The following is a 21,919-nucleotide window of genomic DNA, read 5'->3' as shown; positions in this document are numbered from 1 at the left end:
AAAGCACCATGTGCCAATGTGAGCAAATCGATTTAAATCGATCATTAGCCTCAAACATGTCTAGCTTTTATTTTACGTTTTAATTAACAATAATATTTGCTTATATATGTATTGTTATTTCATATTACACTAGGTATAGACAAATAAATAACTTTACCATATAAGTAAGGCTAATGTTATTGATTCGGAAACTGAAAATGACAACTTTCTCAGCTGTCTTTAAATCATAGGTGTGACTGGCAAGAAAATTGTCACTAACTCACAAAGTGAGATAGTACTATTTCATCTCTGAACTTAATTAGTGATTCCTTACATGCTGTAAAGGGGTACAGTTACAAAAACACCCTTGCCATTTTCATTGCCAAACATTTCCCTTTTCCTTTTTCATTTTTGGCATAAACATTTCTCTTTTCCTTGATTATAATTTATAACCATGCTATTATATAAAAGATAATTAAATACTTACATGAATTAACTGGTTGCAAGTACCTCATGACTAGTCCTGGAAGGCTATCATAAAAAGATAGATTAGCAAAAGAAGAACTTTAAGGAAAGTGAAGATGATTGTTTTGTTCTTTTGATACCCTAACCCCTTTTGTAATGAATTACTACTATGTTGCAGACTTAAAAGGGATGGACTCGTTTCACTAGAAAAGTTCCCCTATGTAATATGATGCATTAAAATATATATATATATATATATATATATACTTTGAAGAATAATTAGAGCCCATTTGGATTGTTTTAAAAAAGTGGCGTTTCAGTAGAAATAGTTTTTAAGCCAAAAAGCAATAAGTTGGGGTTGCCCAGCTTATTGCTTTTGGCTTGTTTTAAGCAGTTTTTAACTTATTTTAAGTACTTTTTAACTTTATCAAACACTGAAAAAAATTAAAAAGTGCTTAAAAGCTGATTTAACCAACTTAAAAGTCAGTCCAAACACCCTCATTACCTCATATAGTAGGTTGATAGCTAGCGTAAAAATAATTAAGTTATGAAGAATCATATACAGATGATTTATATAATTTAATTCAACTAGTTTTGGATACAAATCTAGTCGATTGATTGTTTATTGAACTCTTGATTCTGCTGCAAAATTGTGCTCAGAGTGTAACTATTACTACTGCATAATTCTGTAGCAAAATTTTGTTTGGTGTCTCTCTCTTAATCTACAGGCATTCCAGGTTTTACACATGTTTGTTGGCACACCTGCTCTCTCCCCAGTTCGCCACCAGTCAGCTATAAACCTGAAAAGAATTTGGGGCAACAAACAGGGAATTCTTATGAAGCCAGAGAAGAGAAAAGGAAAGAAAAGAAAGGAGTGTGGAAGAAGAACAAATTTATGGATGCAGCTTTTACATGATTGGATTTTTAGAAAGACAACTACTCTCGACACGTCAGCAGTGAGCACCAAAATTTTCCTGAGTAGCAGCATTGGCGAGTGTACTGCTGTCTCATTGAGTATTCCTGGTCTGGATAAGCTTGAAGCCTAAATCAGTTATAGAAATACATCACAAGGGCATCAGGTAAACACCACATATTATGTCCTCTTTTATATTTGTATAATTACACTGAGAAATGTTACATTCTGAACCTTGATGCAGAATCCAAAAGGCAGAATCATCGCAGATTAGTCCATAAATCTTCTCCACTTATGCTGTTTAGCTGCTACTTAAACAGCAAAGCAGGATATTTGCCTTCAACCTGGCTCAGGGTGTCCACTACACCAGCTGAATCATCATTAATGAGAGAAAGATGAACTCCTTGAGGGGGTTCTATGACAGCTCTAGGAAAATGTTTATCGTCAAGTGGAGTCAACTGCTAAATGATAACAACCAAACAAAATAATCAAATTTTACCTGTGTCATTCTACGGAAGAGTAGCCAATGTGACTGCTTGTGGGGTATTACCCAGCAGTATACCAACTTCTAATTGTGTTGCAGCAGCACAAACAGAGTGGATGTCTCGGCTAGCCAATAGGCTTTAATTCAGAATAACTACCTTCTACGTGGAAAAAAAGAACCTGCATTTATTTAATTGAATAGAAGCTTTGCACATAACAACATTCTAACAACATTAATTCGTACCTCAATAGCTTGCCTATCCATTGTATTATGCTGTCAAAGATACTGGTCCACTCAACATCAAATGGCCGCCACTGCTTAAGGCACTTGTAGATAATGCAAGCAGCAACAGCTCTTTCCTTGAAGAAGTCAAGGTGCAGTGCAATACATTGGATGAGCAAGTCTTGGCACTCTTGTTTTTTCTCATTAAGTTATTTTTGTGGTCTTCACTCAACCTTTGAATTAACGCTTGAATTCAATGATGTGCTATGCCAGATCCTATTTCAAATTCCAGCTCTTACTCAACCGATAGAAGAGGTAAGCAAAATACTGGAAGGACAACAAATCTGCAAGCCTTTGACTAACTATGTTTCAGTTTCTGCTTCAGGTCCTCTGTAAATATCACATAAATGCGTTAAACAGTATGAAAGATAAAAACTCTATTGTCCAAGAGGAACATTTGCCCAGGATTACCTGAATCATTGATCTGGAGTACAGCGTCACATATTTTGAGCCAGTGACAGAACCAGCTGACATAGATTTTTGTTTTCCGAATCTAAGTTGGTCAGCTTTTTGTCAAGCCTATTGAAAAAGGACAAGTACTTTAATAAAATAAATCCCGCAATGTTCAACTATTCCAAGATGGATATCAATAACAGACATGATCTTGGTCCATTGACAATTTTTTATTGGAGACCATCAGGAGGCCTAGTTAGAGAAGGGGATAAAAACAGAGTAGGAAGAAAATGATAGGAACATAGACAAGAAAGCCTACAAATGGGAGTTGGCTGAAGCACAACTATCTTAGAGAAGGTTTTAAGTGACAAAGGATGAAAACCTGAGACAAGATAATGAGACAATGCTGCTATATGCAGTGCCCGCACTGGTACTGATGGGGAGGGGTGTAGAGTCTTTATTCAGTGAAGATTCCAGAAAAAGCAGGAGCAAATGAAAAGTTGAGTGCCCGCACTGGTACTGATGGGGAGGGGTGTATAGCTTTATTCAGTGAAGATTCCAGAAAAAGCAGGAGCAAATGAAAAGTTGGAGTAATGCACACACAGGATATTCAAGAGCTTTGCATACAGATGGAGTGGATCTAACTCATGGAGAGCACTATAGATGTATTAAAAGTGGATCGACAGCTCTTGCAAGTCTACATTCAATTGACTATTGTACTTCAGTTACCTACTCATTCACACATATATTCAGGACATACAAAAGAAGTTTATAGAAAAATCTTAATACCAAAACGAAACCTTTGCTCGAGAAACTGTACCTGAACATTAACTGTCTGGGATTCTACTGTGCAAAGTAGTTGTCAAGATCTGGTTGAGATGCCTAGTATAAGCTCAAGTAGGCTATTCATCTAGTAAAGTGCTAGCATCTCTGTAGTGTGTATAGAGAGACACAACAAATTGAAGAGCAATTTCCATCAGAAGAAGTCATCGAATACCCCCTCCCGGTCATTTTCCCAGTTTCCAGAACCTGCACAACACAACCAACCAAGAGAAAAAAGGATATATAATATAGTTTCTTGTAGCAGGTTCAGTTTAACAAAAAACAAAAAGAATTATGCAGCTGTAACTAAACTATCATTGTCTAACGGATGAAAGGGAGACTTCTACTAAATGGAAAGAATATCATTCCCCCCAATGAGAATAAGTGGAATTTAGCGTCCTGATTTTGCTCGTGGAGAACAAGTGAATGGTGCCGTACTTTAGGACTAGTAAAAGTGTTCAAGCCACCCTAAGGGACACTAGACTGACCTGAGATTTCAGCTGCTGCAAGATCCTGAACTATAAGCTGGAAAGCATGAGGATCGGGGGAAGATAAATGTGGTGGAGTTGAACCCGGAGCTTGAAATGTGAAGTCAGAGTCAGCAGACGTAGCATCAGCTGAAGCAGATGTAGCATCATCTGGGTAACCTCTAGAAGTGAGTCCTGAAGCTGAACTCTGGCTGGAGGAGGGACGTAATATCTTTTTCAGCTCTGAGAATTGGTCTGATATGCTGTAAATCATCCTGAGGCACACTAGATCATAGCTAGTATTAGTCATATGGCACAAGAGATTCTAATGTTAAAAGGAAGCTATAAGATTTAACTCCTCCTACTTATAGTAAAAATCTTAGTCTTCCGAGGGATGTTGAAAGCTTAATGGACACAACCTATCTTTACTTATACTTACTCCCGTTTGTTTAGTACAATACCTTACCCTGTTTTCTTTCCAGTTTCTTTTCCAGATACATCTTAGAAGTCACTAAATAAAAGATTTAGGTGATTATATCTCATTTCACCAAAGAGTCAAAAGTGCCTTCTCCATAAAAAACATTCATGTATGGGTCCCAGAATAATTCAAGAAAAAGCAAGAAAAGGATATCACTTGGGAAAAATTGGAAACTTCATAAGAAAAGGAGCTAACAGATACCACTATGCTGGCAAAGTATTTTACGTAGAGCTTAAAGAGGAAACGTCTTTCACAAGCTAAACAGTTCTGTCCTTTCCTTAGTAGGAGAGCAAATGCTAGTTGACAATGGAGCAGAAAGCTTTTTAAACATCACCAACCAAACAAAAACACAACCTTTTATAAAAAGGATGCAAAAAAGGGAGATTTAACATGCCAAAAATATAGTTACATTATACTAATCCATTCTGCTCTGAATCAAGACCTGAAGTGAAGTCTTCCTCTTTATGACTAAGAAAGTGGATAAAAGTGAGGGTACAAAGAGTTCTTTTTATGCTTGTCTTTTGCTGGGAGGTTGCAAGACAACAGAAAAGACCAGCTTGCGCTGTTAATGATCTGAGGTAGTCTGATCCATTAAATTCTACGATAAAGATCAATAACATCAAAGGTAATTCTAACATGCAGTTCCATGGATGCCTTTGTGCCAATGAATTGCAAGAAAGCTTCATATAACTCAACAAACTAATAAACATCAACATTATCGAGTGCATGTTGAACTCTAGATTCAGTTTCACTGTAAAGAATCAGCATACATCTTCCTTATTAAGATTATTTGCCAATAAAAATATTCAAAATCATATGTTGCCAGAATAATCAACATATGGATGCCGGACTTCACTGTGATCTAAAATCTTCAAAGTTATATGATTAACACAAAAGTACTGAAATGCAAACTTTTGTTTCATTTACAGAAGGAAGATGCAACACAGAGACTTCGCAAGGGGTCACCCACCATATTCTACTCTCACTCAAGAATGCTTAGTTTTGGAGTTCTGATGGGATCAAATGTGAAACTATGATCATATCCAATGATCCAAACTTTCAGTGACAATAAACGGAACAAATCGAAGGAGATCCCAATTCAAGTATAGAAGGTTATAGAGGATTTCCAGCATGTGTGGATAATAACTAAAAGACACATTGCACCGCTTGACACATTTGTTACGTTGGCACCTTTCAGTGCCAACCTTGACTCACAACACCATAGATATGAGTGATAGCAAAGGAATCATCTATAAGGCATACTTTGCTAGATACATGATGCTTCACATATGACTTATCGGTTTTTACCACATACTAAAGCTTATGAATCTAATGCAACAGTATCAGGAAAAATGACAGGAGAAATAACTCTTCATGTGAACAAACATCCATTTCAAGCGTTTCCAAGATATCACCTGCATCTGCCACTTCGTAGAATTTCCAGCAGACCTACCAGGAGAACTTGACAAATTCTAGAAAATTTCTCCACGTATATGTCATTGTACACTCCCTTTAGATAACCCCAGCCTGACCTTACAAATCAGGAAGTTGATCATGTTTAAAGTATCATTTCCATCTAGTAGTGCACAATGATTCTACCAGTTCTATATGACCAATTCAGTTCGTCAAAAGATAATCGTCCAAGCTGAGGTGGTTCAGTAATTCTTTTTTCTCTCTTTTGTTTGATAAATCAAATAAATCATTTTATTAATATGCACCAAGGCCGAAGTTACAAGACTTTAGAAGGTTTTCCAAAATGCCATTCCATCGTCTATACATAATGGAATGCTTTCTTTACACCAAATGTATAGATACAATAAGCTTTTGATCTTCCTTGTGATATTCGACTCCTTCTAGCATCCCCGTTTCCCTTATCCTCATATTTACCAAAAGATGTACAAGGTTGCTAACCTCCGTATTTCCTCCTCTCTCTCCCCACTCTCATCCTCGAAGATGCTATTTCTGCATTAGTTCGAGGGAGTACCCAAGAGATGCTTGAACAAAGAATACACCATACTCCGAAGTTCTGTGGCATAGTTGGAGTGATGGAGCAAATGATTGGTGTCTTCTCAATTCTTCCTGCACCTACAACACCGGATATAGTGATGTATCCCTCTTCCTCAGGTTATGCGCCGTGAGTATAGCATCCCAAGCAGCACTCCTTGTAAAAGATATCTAGAAAATATGATATTAAGACTAATTTGTTTATGATTTCTTATATGTGTATATTAGAAGCTAATATGAATATATGCCAATTATTTGTCTTGGCTGAGCATTTTGCCATGATGAGAAGTTCCAATGCAAAGGAAATTAAGCAATCTGAAGCGTCTGAACTGGTTACAAAAATCTATCAATGATCGAACTCAAATAGCATCATGTCTTTTAGAATCAAAGTCAATCATTGAACTCAAATAGCATGCTTTCTTTCAGAATCAAACTAGTAACTAGATCTTTTATATAAAGCAAATTTTCAAGAAAAAAACTATATTGTCCGAATATTTTTTACAGTTTTGAACTTAGGAAATTGCCTACATGTGTAAAGATTCCCTAGATTTTTCTAATTGGAACCCCAACCTTTGGATTCCTTTGTATACACTTTGATACCGCTTTATCCTTTTCTTTTTGTCAAATATATATTTCTTTGCAGAAGATCTGCAATTCCAATAAGGTATTTTATTTAATGTTATTTTGAAGGGCACGTATCACATTGCTTCAGAGGGACCACTAACTTAAGGGCCCTTTCAAGCACATTTTGATCAATATACCTATTAATCAGGTGACAAATTTCATATGAGATTTGGACAATTAAAAGCAAAACGTGATGTCAGAACTTGGTAAAAGAGTCCTGATTAATTCTTGCAGTTAATTGCTGAAATCCAGTCCTCCCTCACATGAAATGGGTAGAAAGAACAACCGATAACTTCATTCAGAAATATAACTCTCAAGTTTGGTTTCAATTGCTAAATGGTTCAAAAAGAAAGAGAAAAAGGGATATTCCCCCACCCCCGTATGTTTTAAAAGGTATTATCAGAGTTTATATTTTTGCCGACTCAACCTTGGTGATCCATGTTCTTATAAGATGAAAAGACTAAATCTGGTACCAATTATTCGAGTAATGCTACCTGTTAAGCGAGTCCTGGAGTTGTTGAACTTTTCTTTCGGTCTCTTCTAACTTCCGGCACTTCTCCTTACTTGATTCCTGAGCTTCAGCACATTTCCTTTCAGAATCATCAGCACGTTGCTTTTCTTTTCTAAATAACACCTATCAATAGGTATAAGCATGAGACATCAACCATATGTAACTGGAAAAAGATGAATGCTTTCACCTATTTTTCTCTATCTTCTCTCCTCAGTTTTAGGCCTTTAGGGTGGAGGAATGTGAAGGGGAAAAGGTGTGTGGATCACTCTATGAATTGACTGTCATACCTTTAAGTTTTCCACTTCTGCAGTTAAAGCTTCAACTGTTTCTGCATGCTCAACTGGGACCGTTTTCTTTTCAACTGTTGAAGAGTCTCCTTCAATAGCTTTTTGAGCAGCCTCATGTTCCTTGATGGGCAATGTATTTGTTTCATTCTGTTTGCTTTGCATGCCCCGCAATGAATTCTGCAATTTTGCTATTTCCTGGTCCTTTGCCTCTTCCAAGTCCATCTGAAAAGAGATTTTCCTATTTGTGATTTGTCGAATGCTTCAAATAGTTCAACTTTCTCAAAATGGAAAGCTCATAGTAACCCACAAGCCCTAGAATCCCAGATTGTTTGGACTTTCAAGTAATATCTTATCTACCAATGCTATCCAAATAAAATCCCCAATGTGCTATACATACTGCGCAGGGAAAAAAGAAAGATTATCTGCTTAGTACAAGTATATCACCCTTAGACGTTTCTCCAACTGCAACTGCAATTTAAGTTCTTCAACCTGTTTTTCAAGCTTAACCTTTGCCTCTTTCAGTGCGCCTGTTTCTCTTGAAGCCTGAAGACATTGAAATGTATATTATCTATCCATAGATGTTAGGGAATATTTGTAACTTCAATAGATTAACCTATCAAATTTGCAAGCAACAATTCTGATTCACTCTTCTGTATTTCACGTGGAAAAGGGCAATTCCACAGCAGGAAATTTAGGGGAATCCTGTTACCGCAAATGAAATCAAAATGAAACTAATGGAGGGAGAGATGCACTATGACTAACGACTTACACCTGATTCCTTTTTATAGGCATACTTTACAATGTATATATCTGTGTTTACCTGATGTCCAAATTTACAATAATAACTATTTGAGCTTAAATATCTCTTGTTAGCGTGTGACTTTGTATTCTCAAAGTAAGTGACATGTACATATGTACTTTCAAATGGTACAGTTCCTATATTAAAAGGATATGAATACTTTCGATCTGTTTTTGATATGAATTCATGCATTTTAACCACTTGTCTACAAGGTTTACTGACAGGAAGCTTCCTAGACGCTCAACACTTTCCACTAAAAGCTTCAGAGAAGTATTTTTTCCCGATAAGATAACGGATTTCATATAAGGCATCAAGAAGATGCAAAATGTACAATGCAGTAAAAACATTGTTAGTTCTATTACAAAAGGCCTAGTCTAAAGTTAAGGAGCTAACAAAGTCCAAAAAGGATTCTGGGGAATTTACAGGTGAAAGGTTACTCCAGCTACATAAACTTGCTAAACATCTAGCCTTAAGTATGTAATTTGGAGTAGAAATGCCCTCAAAACATCTTGTGTTTCTCTCAGTCCATATACACCAGAAGATACAAGCTGGGATCATATTCCAAACTTCCCTGATGGATTTTCTAACCTTCCATGAACTCCAGCTAATCAGAGAAGTATTTAAACAGCCTCTAATGTACTTCTATTATGCAAATAATAACAAACAAGTGAACCATGTATCACTTCAGTAATCAAGCCCTATCTAGCAGATAGATCATCCAGGTCATTCAAATCGTCAACCCATTAGGCCATTACTATGCTTAGGAAATTGGAAAACTATGAATACAGGTAATATAAGAGTATAGTAATCCAGAACGTACCATCTTTAGTTTCCGAAGCTCCCTCCTTGCAACTCTTCCCCTCCATCTGCATTGTGCTAGAATTGATGCCCATATGAGTTTCTTATAGTATGAAAAGACTTTGTGACGACGCTCATGGGTCTGCAAGTATATTATCTTGTCAGCACTAGACAACAAACTTAGCATGAACCCCGAATCAATAAATTAAAAAACCCACCAAACTAACCTGTATAATAATTGCTGCCCTGGTTTGTTTTTCATATCTGAACTTCTCTCTTGCAGCTGCCACTCGAATTCCAGTCTGAAGAGCGATGACTGAACATTTAAGTTTTGTGTAGGATTTTCTGGCCAAGTGTCCACGGAACTTTGTCTGAATTCTGAGAGAAGCAGCCTCTCTTTTCATGGTGACATACAATTTGAAAGCAAACCTTGCTGAAGAATATGAGAGAGCGAGCACATAAATGTATTGAATGCGGAAAAATAGGGCAGCCTATTGGAATAGTAGACCAAGCTGAAAAGCTTGTTCTAAAGTGGATGCAGTTCTAGAAGGGTGTGAAAATACAGCAATTATTTCCACAGTGCTCATTTTTACAAAACGGAACATGCATAAGTGATCTAACTTTTAGCAAACGAGGAGGATGTCAGGGTGACGGTATTACCATCATATACTTCAGACAATAAGCACAGATGAACTAACGGAGCACTTGTGTTACATCTTAAGCTGACAAATACGTTTTTTTTTTAATCTTGTTCTTTTTTTGGAATGCAGCAGCTTGTACATAAGAGACCTTAGATCATGGTGATGAAAGGAGATTATGGGGAATTAATTAATGGTTTGGAACTCTGTAAAGACAAAAACAATAAATATTCTGAGAACAAGAAGTATCTATCTAGAAAAGAAAGTCCTGTTGATTTTTTTATTAAACTTGTCTAAATAGCAGATATGAAAAAGCAAAAGTTGATTTGTTGTCCTGGCCTTTTATATCTGTAATAAGACAATTAACATACATCAATATATGGAATGGCATATTAATAACCACCCCACCCCACCACCCACCGTCTGGCCCCTTCCAAATAGAAGAGATGCTCTATTTTTTTCTCAGATGTAAATCTTACAAAATATGACTCCCATTATTTTCTTGAAAGTTCTCATTTCCACTTTCTCCAAACCTTTGCCCTATTACTTTTTAAAATAAGCAAAAAATGCTGACAAATTTATATGGGATACAATTCCAGCATGTATTTGGTGGGTGGTGTGCAAAGAAAGGAACCATAAGTAGTTTGAAGGAGAAACAGAGAATATACAACACTAAGTCTCAGTACTAAGCTATTTAAGGTTGGCTATATGAATCCTCATTATCCATTTTGCTCTACTTAGACTCATCTTGTTCCAATATTTCCTAGAAGTTCTCAATATTTTCTACTGATCTACAAATCATCTGACACAACAACAACAACAACAACAAAAAACCCAGTGCAATCCCACTACAAATCACCTGACAAGATTAAAAAAACAACTAGCAAATATTGGACTAATGTGAGCGTACTAACAAGACAAGACCTTAATCTCAACTAGTTGGCTTCGCCTATATGGATATGTTCTTCTCCATAGTACCCTATTTTTCGCCAAGTCTGCATGGATCTCAACTAGTTGGCTTTGCCTGTATGGATTATTTCTTCCATTATACTCTTTTCTTTTTTTTTGTTGCTACGTCTGGATTTCCATGGATTGCTTTAAGACAATTTTGTTTTAAGAGAATATACTTAGATTAAAATAAAAATGTATTTTCTTGTTAGATTTACGTTGCAACCTGATCAATGTTCAATAGGAAGACTCACTACTGGAATTGCTCACTTATCTAACTGTAAAAGAATTGAGGTAGTAACAGATTACATGAGTGAAGTAAGCTACCAAAATGCCCCAGTAAGTGGCAAAATGAAACTTAGTAAATGGGTAAAACATCTAACATTCAAAACAAAGTCCACAATGTGAGAGAGACAAGCCAAACAGATAATGATAGACAAACCTCGACACAAGGATTGTAAGCAAATTGCAGCCTTCTGCAAGGAAACATAATTTTTCCATGCAATATGAGATCTAGTTTCCTTTTGTATTGTCTTAACTGCAGTGGTTAGCTTTATAGCTCTGTGTGCATCTAGCTCGGCCATCTGCCCTGCTCTCAGAAAAACCTTTGTTTTTCCAATCTGCAAACAATATTAGCAACCCTGTCTGAAGTGTAACTTGATTCATAAATTTGGGAAGTCAATTTAAATGAAAGAAGAAGAATGATCAAGCTTAAAATGATCCTTGGAACATGTACATGAAAATATTGTGGATTAACTTTTCCACGCATTCAATCAAGTATATTACAGATATCAGCAGCACCTAGTAACAGGAGGAAAGCTCTCAGTGCCTCAGATTAGCAAATTCTACTATGCAAGTATATGCAACTATCTATCAGCAAAGATATACAATCATTGCAAGTAAAAGACAAAGTATCAATAGTCTAGAAATTGAGAGCAACTTAACCAACATGCTCAAAGTGCAAGAGAATGATTCCTTTTTGAGCAAAAAAAAAAAAGGAACCTTTTATTAGAAAATTCCAAACCTGCTGCATGAAAGATAAGACTTGTTAACTTAGGCAGGTCGCAAGGTAGGTAAAAATGATATTAGTATCATGAATTGGGCTACATTTTCGAAAATAATGGTGAAGGAAATATTGATTACTCCTACACTACAAAGAGGCAGTGGATGAAATGACACATACATACATACATACATACATACATATTTCTTTCGTGTGTGTAAGCATAGAAGTGAATAATTTGATAGTATTGATCTCGACATTTAAGAAATAGAAATCAGTTCACAAAGATAGCAAGGCAAGCATCAAATAACCTGATAACCAGCAAGCCCTGTCTTTTCTAATATCTTTTCGCATGCAACTTTTTCATCAACGCTGCCCACAAACAAGTTAAAGAAAGATAGTATATCAGCTGATAATCAACAGGTCAAACTGCTAATGATCAAAAGTTTTTAGGAAACCACAAATATCCTTTTTTGTCTTTTTTTTTGTGCGTGTGTGTATTGGGGGGGGGGGGGGGGGTTGATGAACAGGAACAAGACCAGTACTTACTGCTCTTCCAAGACCTCTGGAGCAAGAAGACCAAATCGATTCAGAAACTCAGAAAATGTCTTATGCGTAGGATAGCCAGCACAACTAATTCGAATTGCCTCTAGAACACCCTTCGAACAACAAAATATAAGCACATAATTCAATAATTAAAAAGGAATTTCTTCATATGAAAATGTGAAATTTACTTACACCACAACGTAGCTGCTGCATAATGTTAACATTCTCAAATATTGCAGGTTTCAAAAGACTGTTAGGCTTCACACATCTGATATAATGAGGTTCTGTAGAATTCAGGGTTTCCATCAATGATTGGAGTTGTAACTGCAACAGTAAATTGGCCATTAGATTCTATCACCTATTTAAAGTAAGGACTTGGAACTAGGCTGTTAGTTCTTTGTTAAAAATATTCTTAGATCACAAAAATCCAAGAGGACATAACAGATAAAGTAATAGATAGAATCAAAACTTAAAGGTCAAAATGGAGGAGTGGATATGATAGTCATGTGCGACAGGGTGATACCTACCACATATAAGGAAAGTTTTATATTAAGGTCATTAATTAGCAATATTAATGAGAGTAAATGTTGGACCTATGAAGCATAACACATCCATGAGATGAGTGTCATAATTCGCAGAATTAAGATGGATTTGAAATGATCTAAGAATAGACAAGATTAGAACGACCATATCCCCGCAATTTGATACCTGATATTCCTTAATGAGTAGATACTTAAATAGGAGAATGCAAGTGGCACACAAAGGGATAAAATAATAGAATGTTGTCAGAGATGGTCTGGTCATGTCCAACATAGGCCTTCCCATGCACTTGTCGCAAGTGTGATACTATGATGATTGAATGTATTAAAAGTGGATGGTAGACCTAAAATCACACAAGGGAAAGTTGCCTCAAAAGACCTACAACCTCTCAAAATTCATGAGGATTTAGCTTAGAGCATAACACAATGGGAATAAACAATTCACATATGCAATACCTATTAGTTGCGATTAAGGCTCAGTTGTCATTTTTGCACTTGCACTAGGTCTTTAGTTTATCAAGAGTCTTTTTAGTTTGTTTAAAGATTTGTACATCATGTAGAGATAAGTGTTGAGATTTTAGAGAACCCCTAGTTTACAAATGCTGATTTGGATTAAACTACAAAGTATTAAGCATAAAAGGAATGAAACTGAGAGGATATATAAATTCATATAGCCAATCAAACTGAATTTCTATTGATAATTAGTATACTATTGATCTCCAAAATTCATCAGAAGTATATAAGTTAGTAACTACCTTGAAACGAGAACCAATGGATGAGAACTTGGATGATTTGGATGAAGATTTAGTTGACTCCTCAGCAACAGGAGGGAAAAGGCCCACAACAAATGGGCATTTAGAAGCACTTAACAAATCCTGATGTTCAGGAACAACATAGTCTTTGTTCTTATCCAAAAATTGATCAGATTGATATTGAACCTGGTGGGGAAAAAAGGAAACATTTTAAGCAAGTAGTAAATAATGCCCCATATCCAACCGTAGAAGCAATTGACAAGACTTCTAAGAAAAAACAAATATCATATTACCTCTCCAGCATAATGAGCAATGGTAAACTCAGTGCGGGACAATTTTGGTTTGATAAAGCGTTTGTTGGCCTTGAATATCTGATAAAGCTTTTGTGAGAATGTTTCGTGAGTTGACTTGGGGAACATACTGGAAAAATTATTCATGGAAAACGTCGATCAGAAGATCCCTCTCTCCCACAGAAGCTCATATAAAGAAATTAGATGCTAAATGAGGGGACACACAGCAGTATAATGCCCATAGTAGATGAGCTATTACATATCTTACCAGGCTTCATCAAGAAGAGCAATGATACCTCCAGGTTTCTGTAAACAGCAATACAAATCAATTCATGATATGCCATTTTCACATAAGTGGTTTATACTGAACGATGACTATAATGTGCAAACAGATATATTTGTATATTTGAAGCCAAAAGGTTTCGCTATAAACCAAAACGATGGAACCTTTTCAATAAGATCTAGGGCATCCTGGTTGTCCACAAATTCTATATAGCTCCAATTTATCTCTTCCTTAGAGTATTCCTCCTGCTCCATCTTGAACATGTGCTGAAAAAAGATGTATTTCACAGTAGTTGAGGTGTGCTTACCAAAAATGAACAGAACTGCTTCTATAGAACTTAACTACCATACCTGGTTAAAATGTTGCTGCAGCTTCTCATTTGTATAATTAATGCAGAATTGTTCAAAACTGGGAATAAAAGTTAGAAAAGTCAAATGCAAGACATCACATTTACTACTCATTTTGTTTGTCCACCAGTGCCTACCTATTACTTTTGAAACTTTCAAAACCATAAATGTCAAGAACACCAATTAGAGATTTGGAGTTAGGATCTTGCCCAATCGAGTTATTAATTTTGTCCACCAACCTGTGAACAGTAGACATAATTTTCCATAGTGTCAATCTAACAGATAAGAACCACACTGATCTGGCTGTGATAGTAGAATCATACCAGTCGAATAAGCGAGAATATATTGTTTTAGCTAACCCATCTCTGCTTACTGCTGCAGCTTCAGGATCAAGACTTCTCTTTATAACTTCTTCAGGAGTGACCATTACACGTCTCAGTAGGGCATCCTCCAATAAAGTAACATCACACCTGATAGAAGAATTGAATCAAATCAAAAATTCATGCAGGAAAGAGCAAAGGAAGAGTAGTGAAATATGAAGGGCAGAACATACATCAGAAGCTCTGCAGTAGTTTGAAGATGAAACCTAGATTTGTCATCTTTCAGAACAGATGAGTCAGTTTCATTGCCCTTTGCAAATTCTATATTACCAAGATGAAGAACAGAAGCCACAACTCTAAAAATTGCCTCCTGAAGAAGACACAGAGTAGCTTATTAAAATCAGAAAGGAGAGTTGCAGGACAGAAAAAGCAATTAGGGCATTACCTGCTCTTTCTCGCTAATTCCAACGATATCCATTGCCCTCCTTATCTCAAGATAGTCATGAGCATCGCTAACGCCTACCAGTTCATAGCAATTTGATTGATTGAGATAGTGAAATGATTTGGGATCCCCCAACTTATACCTTTTGATCTCCTATTATGATTAGGAAAATGTCAAAAGGTTATTGTGACAATCAAATTAACTCAGGGTCATGAAAGACGTAAAAAGGAATATCATTGCTGCAGATTACCTCCTGCGGTGCTGCACAGAGAAGGTAGAAACAATGATAGTTCCGTTCAGGGTCTGAAACTTGGCAAACTCGAGATCTTTCAAGCAGATAAGTTCTAATAGCTGCACCAGATATTCTTCCATTCTTGTCAAACTGAATCTCCACAAACTTACCGAAACGGCTGTAAACAACAGTGTCTAAGTAGCTTTCAGAAGCAAAAAGTTTCAACTGATTGTTGAAGCAATCATGAGACAACTTTTTTATTGGAAACATGCGTAGAGCCAGTATCTCACCTTGAATTGTTATTTCTAACTGTTTTGGCATTGCCAAATGCTTCAAGTACTGGATTTGACTGGAGATATAACAACCATGAGTTAAAGGAATGAGATAACCAATAGAGAAGGCTTTAAGAGAAATAGAACAACTACCTATCGGTTTGAAGCCCTGTCCTCATGATTTAGACTGTTTAGACATGAAAAGAGCCTCTTGGAAATTATTTAATTCAAATGGATGTGAAAATTTTCAAAATACTGACAGTTTCACATACACATTGACCCCTCTACAAACTTTCAATTAAGGAAACTACTATCAAATTCATTACATATATATATATATATATATATATATATATATATAATGACTGTATTGGAAAAGAATTTGTGAAGTTTATTATAAGATAGACTGAAGTTTCTGAAACTTCATCATTTTCTTAGGTTTAATCCTATCTTAAGCTCCACTTTTTATGTGAATATGATAATTCATTTCTTTTCCATGCATTCATATCTCCAAAAATCAATCAATCAATCGACCCAAACTAGTTGGGGTTAGTCGTACAAATCCTCTATATCTATCCACTCTATTTGGAAATTTCATTCCATAACTGACGTTCACATTACTAACTCCGCCAGAACATGCCCTGTTTCTTTTGTGTTTGGTAAGGAAAGCATGATGTTGCATATTCATATATATTCTTCTTACTTGTGATTAGACAATGCACTCGCGCCATGCAATAAGTTGTCTATATAGCTGAAATTATGCAGAATTTAAGCCTCAAAGGAAAGTACAAGTTCCTAACTACCTGCCCTTGTAATTTTAAGAAGTAAAAGAGTTTAAAACAGTAATCCGAGCATTTAGCTTACCTCCAGTACTTGCTGTTCCACAGTCCGCCTTTGAGTGCCTTTATGGCCGCCCAAATAGGCAAGATAGCGCATAAGCATTTTAGTAGTTTCAGTCTTACCAGCACCACTTTCTCCACTAACCAATATAGAATTGCTTTTACCCTCATTGATCATTGCCCTAATTCATTTTCAAGATTTCAATTACAATAGCATTATTTTTCATGAGAAAATTTATGTGGAGTTGAAGTTGTACACAGGAGTACCTGTAAGCAGCATCAGCAATAGCAAAGACATGAGGACTTAGTTTACCAAGTGGTACTCCTTTATATTTTTTCATCATGTGGCCGTCATATAAATGAGGCAGTTTTTGAAACGGATTAATTGCTATAAGAATACTTCCAGTATAAGTCTGCAATAATGTCAGAATATGATATAATAATATAAGAAAGTCATCTGTGGCTGCAGTTTCAATCCTTTCTTTAACCAAATTGAACATAAAGTAAATAAAATTTTGAGCATTGGACTATAAACTTACATAGATTTCGTGGAGTTGATATCTTGTTGCCAAATTATGTAAGACTCCAGGCTCATGCAAATATGAAAGTTCAGTCATGTCATCAACTCCTCCATCAGGAGCATCTTCATCCTTGGGGTAAGTTTTTGATAAATTTGCTACAACCTAGATGAAATCAAAGGAAAATATGCAACAGTAAAAATCAGGTCATTGCCAGGTTAGAGATGTGCATTGTCAATTGGGAATTGTGTCAATGTGGCTTAGCAGAAAACTAGAGAGTTAAATAGCAGTAAATTAGAACAACTGCAGTGGATCTTTCCTTTACCACTAAAATATAATAAAACAGTTAAGCTAATGTGCCAATATTTGTGGAAAGAAGGGTAAAATGAAAATACAGTTCAAGTACAGATGGAAGAAACGGATACATATGGGTATGGAAGCCGCGAAAGCCTTACAGTTGCAAACTACGGCAGGTTGCACCAAACAAGACTGTAGTCGTATATATAAAAACCAACAATCAAAGAAGACTAGTGAATTAGATCCTCTGTCGCAGTATTAAAAGACATTATAATTCCATCATCAGAATATTGTATTATTTTCAAGTCGATTTAGTTAATTTAATCAATTAGGCTATAGGATAACCAGATTTTCAAGTAAGTTAGAGTTGGTCACACAATTGAGTCCAGAGTACACACTAAACTTCTATGGAAAAACAAATAAAGCAACAGTAATTTCATGAATGAATACTACTCAATGTAAAAGAGATATACCGTCCTCCCATCAGATGTCTGAACCTGAATTTCCTGTCCATTAACCTCTGATACTTGTCCATCAATCCAAGCAACTGATGGATCCTCGATCCACACATGAGAACCTACAGTAATATTTACTGGAATGCCCTGCATAAATGACTAAGATTCTTTTGGACTGTAGTAATTGTTTTACATAAAGATTCAGGAGAGGCGAAGGAAATTGTTATCACACGATCTATGGATATACCAAGAGGATACATTCAGACATAGAATCATTAAGTGTTGTAAAATGCCTTTATTGATGCTAAAATGCTAATGGTTCAAGTACCATCTTTGCATCACCAGAATGCTTCAATTTATGCTCGTACATATAAAGCAACAGGACAGCAAACTTTACAATAGCTTTGGTAAATGTTCACTTGCATCATAAACACATAAAGTCTAAAAAGCACAAGAAGAATGTAGGATGTGTAATACATCCATAAGGACAACGTGACACTAGATTTCCTGCTTTAACGTCCGGAGATGCAATTTAGCAAAAGCCTGAGAACCTTCTCGCCCCTTACTCAACATAGCCCCCCCCCCCCCCCCAAATCAAAGAGAACTTCACTGGTTAAAAGTACTCCATCAATTTTTTAGGTTAATATTTTTTTACGTTAAACATGTCAAAATTACTCTTCATGTAGTATAATTGTTCTTTTGATCAGTCACCACTTTGATGCTACTGCAGCATTCTAACATGATGTCAATATGTCATCATTAGTTTCCTAGACTAACATGGAGTTTGAACAGTTCTGAATGCTGGAGTATTTGAAGCAGGTCTGAATGCTTATTCCACTTAGATTGGTTTTCTCCTCCCTCCTAAGCAGCTACAGGAACACCGCTGATTTTTAACTCAACTTCTCACTTCTTTGCAGCAATGATATCGACCTCAAAAAATGGAAGTAAAATTCAAGAACTATAAGGCTTCCAACTATGTCAAATATCAATTTAAGTTGGTGTTCAAGCACAAAATCACAGTAGCCTGTTGCCAAACAACTACTACTACGCCTTAACAATACGGAGTAACAAATTATGCACTTAATCTGAACTCATATAGTCCAACTGCCTTTTCTTAGGCTTTGGACCATACTATTTCTCCAAACATTAATACACTATTAATGGATATATCTATTCGATAGAAAAGAATAAATTCTCCAATGCTGAATTAATGCAATTACTACATCTTAATGTGTCCCTATATTCTCTAATTGCATTACTATTGCACGAAAAAGAAACAAAAACATTTTTTTTCTAAAAGGAACAAATGCAGTTCAAGTATCGAAAGAATGACGCACCATTTATATCCAAAGAAAAAGTTCATGTACATTTAATCAATTTTTCGTCTGACATTGAGAAACCTAGCTGATCGCATTGTGAATTCCAGATATCAAAAATGGCAAATGCACCGCCGTAACAGAGATGTAATAAATTGATCGCCGTTGATACATAGAAGTATTGTCGGTAATTGATAGGCCGGGTTGCAGAGAGATTGATTGTTGATGAATGGAATGCGATAATTTTCGTGTCGAGAAAGCGTACGCTGCGAAATAGGAGTTTTCGAAATCTTCGCCGATTTTCTTGAGCTTCGTGTGGCTCTCTTCGCCCCTCTTCTCTGTGTGCATGGCTGTCCACTCCAATGGTTCCAACGGCTTCAAAATCTTACTTTCCATATGTATATAGAAGTACTATATATAATACCCTGTACTAGTACTACTCCCTATCAAATAGTATTGTCATTTTATAATGCATTGTTAAAAGTAAAATAATGTTATAAATATATTATATTATGGATGTTCATTTAGTACTCCGTTGTAAATAATCTTCCTGAAAAAGCTTATCCATATGGGACTTCACCGTAAATATGTTTATCTATTTAGTACATCAATTCGGTACCCGATTATGGATAAACATTACCCTAGGTAGAAGATTATCCATACCGGGTATAATAAGCTTATCCATTCAGTACTCCGTTATGGATAAACATTGCTCTCAGTAGAAGATTATCCATATCTGGTATAGTAGCAGCTTACACAGCAGCTTGCAGTAGCAGCTTACACAGCAACTTGCAGTAGCAGCTTACACAGCAGCTTGCGTAGCAGCTTACACATCAGCTTGTAATAGCAGCTTACACAACAGTTTGCGTAGCAACTTACACATCAGCTTCCTTTCTTCTATAAATAGAAGAGATTTCAGTTCATTATGTACATTAGTTTGAATTCGAATAATATATCAGTTTCTCTCTATACTTGTCTTTACTTTATAGTCTTTATTTTATAACACGTTATCAGCACGAGACTCTGCCATCTCGAGCAAATATTTTGAAAGTATCTGAGGTAAGAACTTTCTTTTCCTAAATAATGTCAAATCTTTCTAAACTTGAATTTGTAGCCCTGGATATATCGGGCAAAAGCTACATGTCTTGGGTGCTTGATGCTGAAATTCATCTTGATGCGATGGGTCTGGCAGACACCATCAAAGACAAAAATCAGGCATCAAACCAAGACCGTGCCAAAGCAATGATATTCCTACGCCATCACCTTGATGAGGGCCTGAAAATGGAATATCTTACTGTTAAAGATCCAGTCATACTGTGGAATAATTTGAAAGATAGATATGACCACCTGAAGATGGTCGTTCTTCCACAGGCACGATATGATTGGACTCATCTAAGGCTACAAGATTTTAAATCTATCAGTGAGTATAATTCTGCTATGTTCAGAATTATTTCCCAATTGAAGTTATGTGGTGATAATATTACTGATCATGATATGTTGGAGAAAACTTTCACCACTTTTCATGCCTCGAATATGCTCCTGCAGCAGCAATATCGAGAGATGGGATTTAAAAAGTATTCTGAACTTATCTCACATCTTCTTATAGCAGAGCAACATAATGGGCTATTAATGAAAAATCATGAAAGCCGACCTACTGGTTCTTGTCCATTCCCTAAAGTGAATGAGACGAACTTCCACCAGGCTAAACGTGAAAAAGGTCGTGGCCCCAGTCGTGGTCATGGTCGTGGTCGGGAAAGAAACTCTAATCATGGTAATAATAATGCACCAAAGAACACTCCTCACCACCAGCAGTGGAAAAGGAAGGAACAAAAGCATGAAGCGGTGCAAGCACCAAATGCAGAAAATGCATGCTATAGATGTGGAGAAAAAGGGCACTGGTCACGTACCTGTCGTACGCCAAAGCACCTGGTTGAGCTTTATCAAGCCTCCCTAAAGAAGACAGAGAAAAATGCTGAAGCAAATTTTATTTCTGAAGATAATTTAGACTTCATGCATTTGGATGTAGCTGATTACTTTGCACTCCCAGAAGGAGAAACAAGTCATGTAATCGGTGGTGAATCTGTAGAAATGTAAATATTTTAATTTTTGTTATTTGTAATAGATAGTATGGTTATGTAATTGTTGTACATAAAGAAAAATTATGATTTGATAATGATGTTTACTATAATATATCTTGTTTATGTCATTTTGAAGAATATGGATAACATTATTAGATCAACTTAAACTCTAGCAGAGTTTGCAAGAAATATACAACCACAAGAAGTGGTTATATTTCGTATATCTCATTGTAATTATATTTTGTTAACCACCAGAAGTGGTATATGTCTATGATCACCAGAAGTGATAATTTAAGCTTTCTATGGTTACAATTGAAGATAAGCTACATAAATATTCTCTATATTAAATGCACGCCTCAATTTGCTCCTGAAGTAGTAAATATTTTAAAAGAGATTGAGGCATCACAATTTGATGTGACTAATGCGCATTCAGATAATTATGTTCAATTTCCTGAAGGATGAGAACTTTGGATAATATTAATCCATTCCCTGAAGTGA

The 21,919-nt window shown here is 36.0% G+C and overlaps 1 protein-coding gene across 8 annotated transcripts; it reads right to left on the bottom strand.

Annotated features, from left to right (window-relative positions):
• Positions 1-970: 970 nt before the first annotated feature.
• On the bottom strand, positions 971-19,684 carry LOC104227284 (myosin-9-like). 8 transcript variants are annotated; one of them, XM_070147689.1, is made up of 33 exons: positions 19,365-19,684; positions 18,046-18,174; positions 17,297-17,440; positions 17,025-17,170; positions 16,783-16,939; positions 15,937-15,995; positions 15,665-15,824; positions 15,418-15,567; positions 15,206-15,342; positions 14,976-15,122; positions 14,790-14,891; positions 14,656-14,713; positions 14,470-14,571; positions 14,291-14,328; positions 14,026-14,152; positions 13,736-13,918; positions 12,634-12,765; positions 12,445-12,554; positions 12,207-12,267; positions 11,335-11,512; positions 9,534-9,739; positions 9,329-9,448; positions 8,154-8,252; positions 7,710-7,931; positions 7,406-7,545; positions 3,827-4,080; positions 3,337-3,545; positions 2,535-2,642; positions 2,085-2,453; positions 1,857-2,001; positions 1,592-1,783; positions 1,357-1,486; positions 971-1,244 (listed from the first exon to the last, which is right to left on the bottom strand). In XM_070147689.1, the coding sequence occupies exons 1-27, from the start codon at positions 19,365-19,367 to the stop codon at positions 3,493-3,495; spliced, it is 3,417 nt and encodes a 1,138-aa protein (XP_070003790.1). In that variant the 5' UTR covers positions 19,368-19,684; the 3' UTR covers positions 971-1,244; positions 1,357-1,486; positions 1,592-1,783; positions 1,857-2,001; positions 2,085-2,453; positions 2,535-2,642; positions 3,337-3,492. The 8 variants fall into 8 exon arrangements, with proteins under 8 accessions (XP_070003790.1, XP_070003793.1, XP_070003789.1 ...); XM_070147692.1 differs by having other exon boundaries at positions 19,609-19,663; XM_070147688.1 differs by lacking the exon at positions 19,365-19,684 and having other exon boundaries at positions 1,568-1,783; positions 18,046-18,180.
• Positions 19,685-21,919: the final 2,235 nt, after the last annotated feature.

This window comes from Nicotiana sylvestris, chromosome 6 (assembly GCF_000393655.2).
Source record: "Nicotiana sylvestris chromosome 6, ASM39365v2, whole genome shotgun sequence".
Lineage (NCBI taxonomy): Eukaryota > Viridiplantae > Streptophyta > Magnoliopsida > Solanales > Solanaceae > Nicotiana > Nicotiana sylvestris.
The sequence above is the reverse complement of the archived record's forward strand: the minus strand, read 5'-3'. Positions and strand labels throughout refer to the sequence as shown.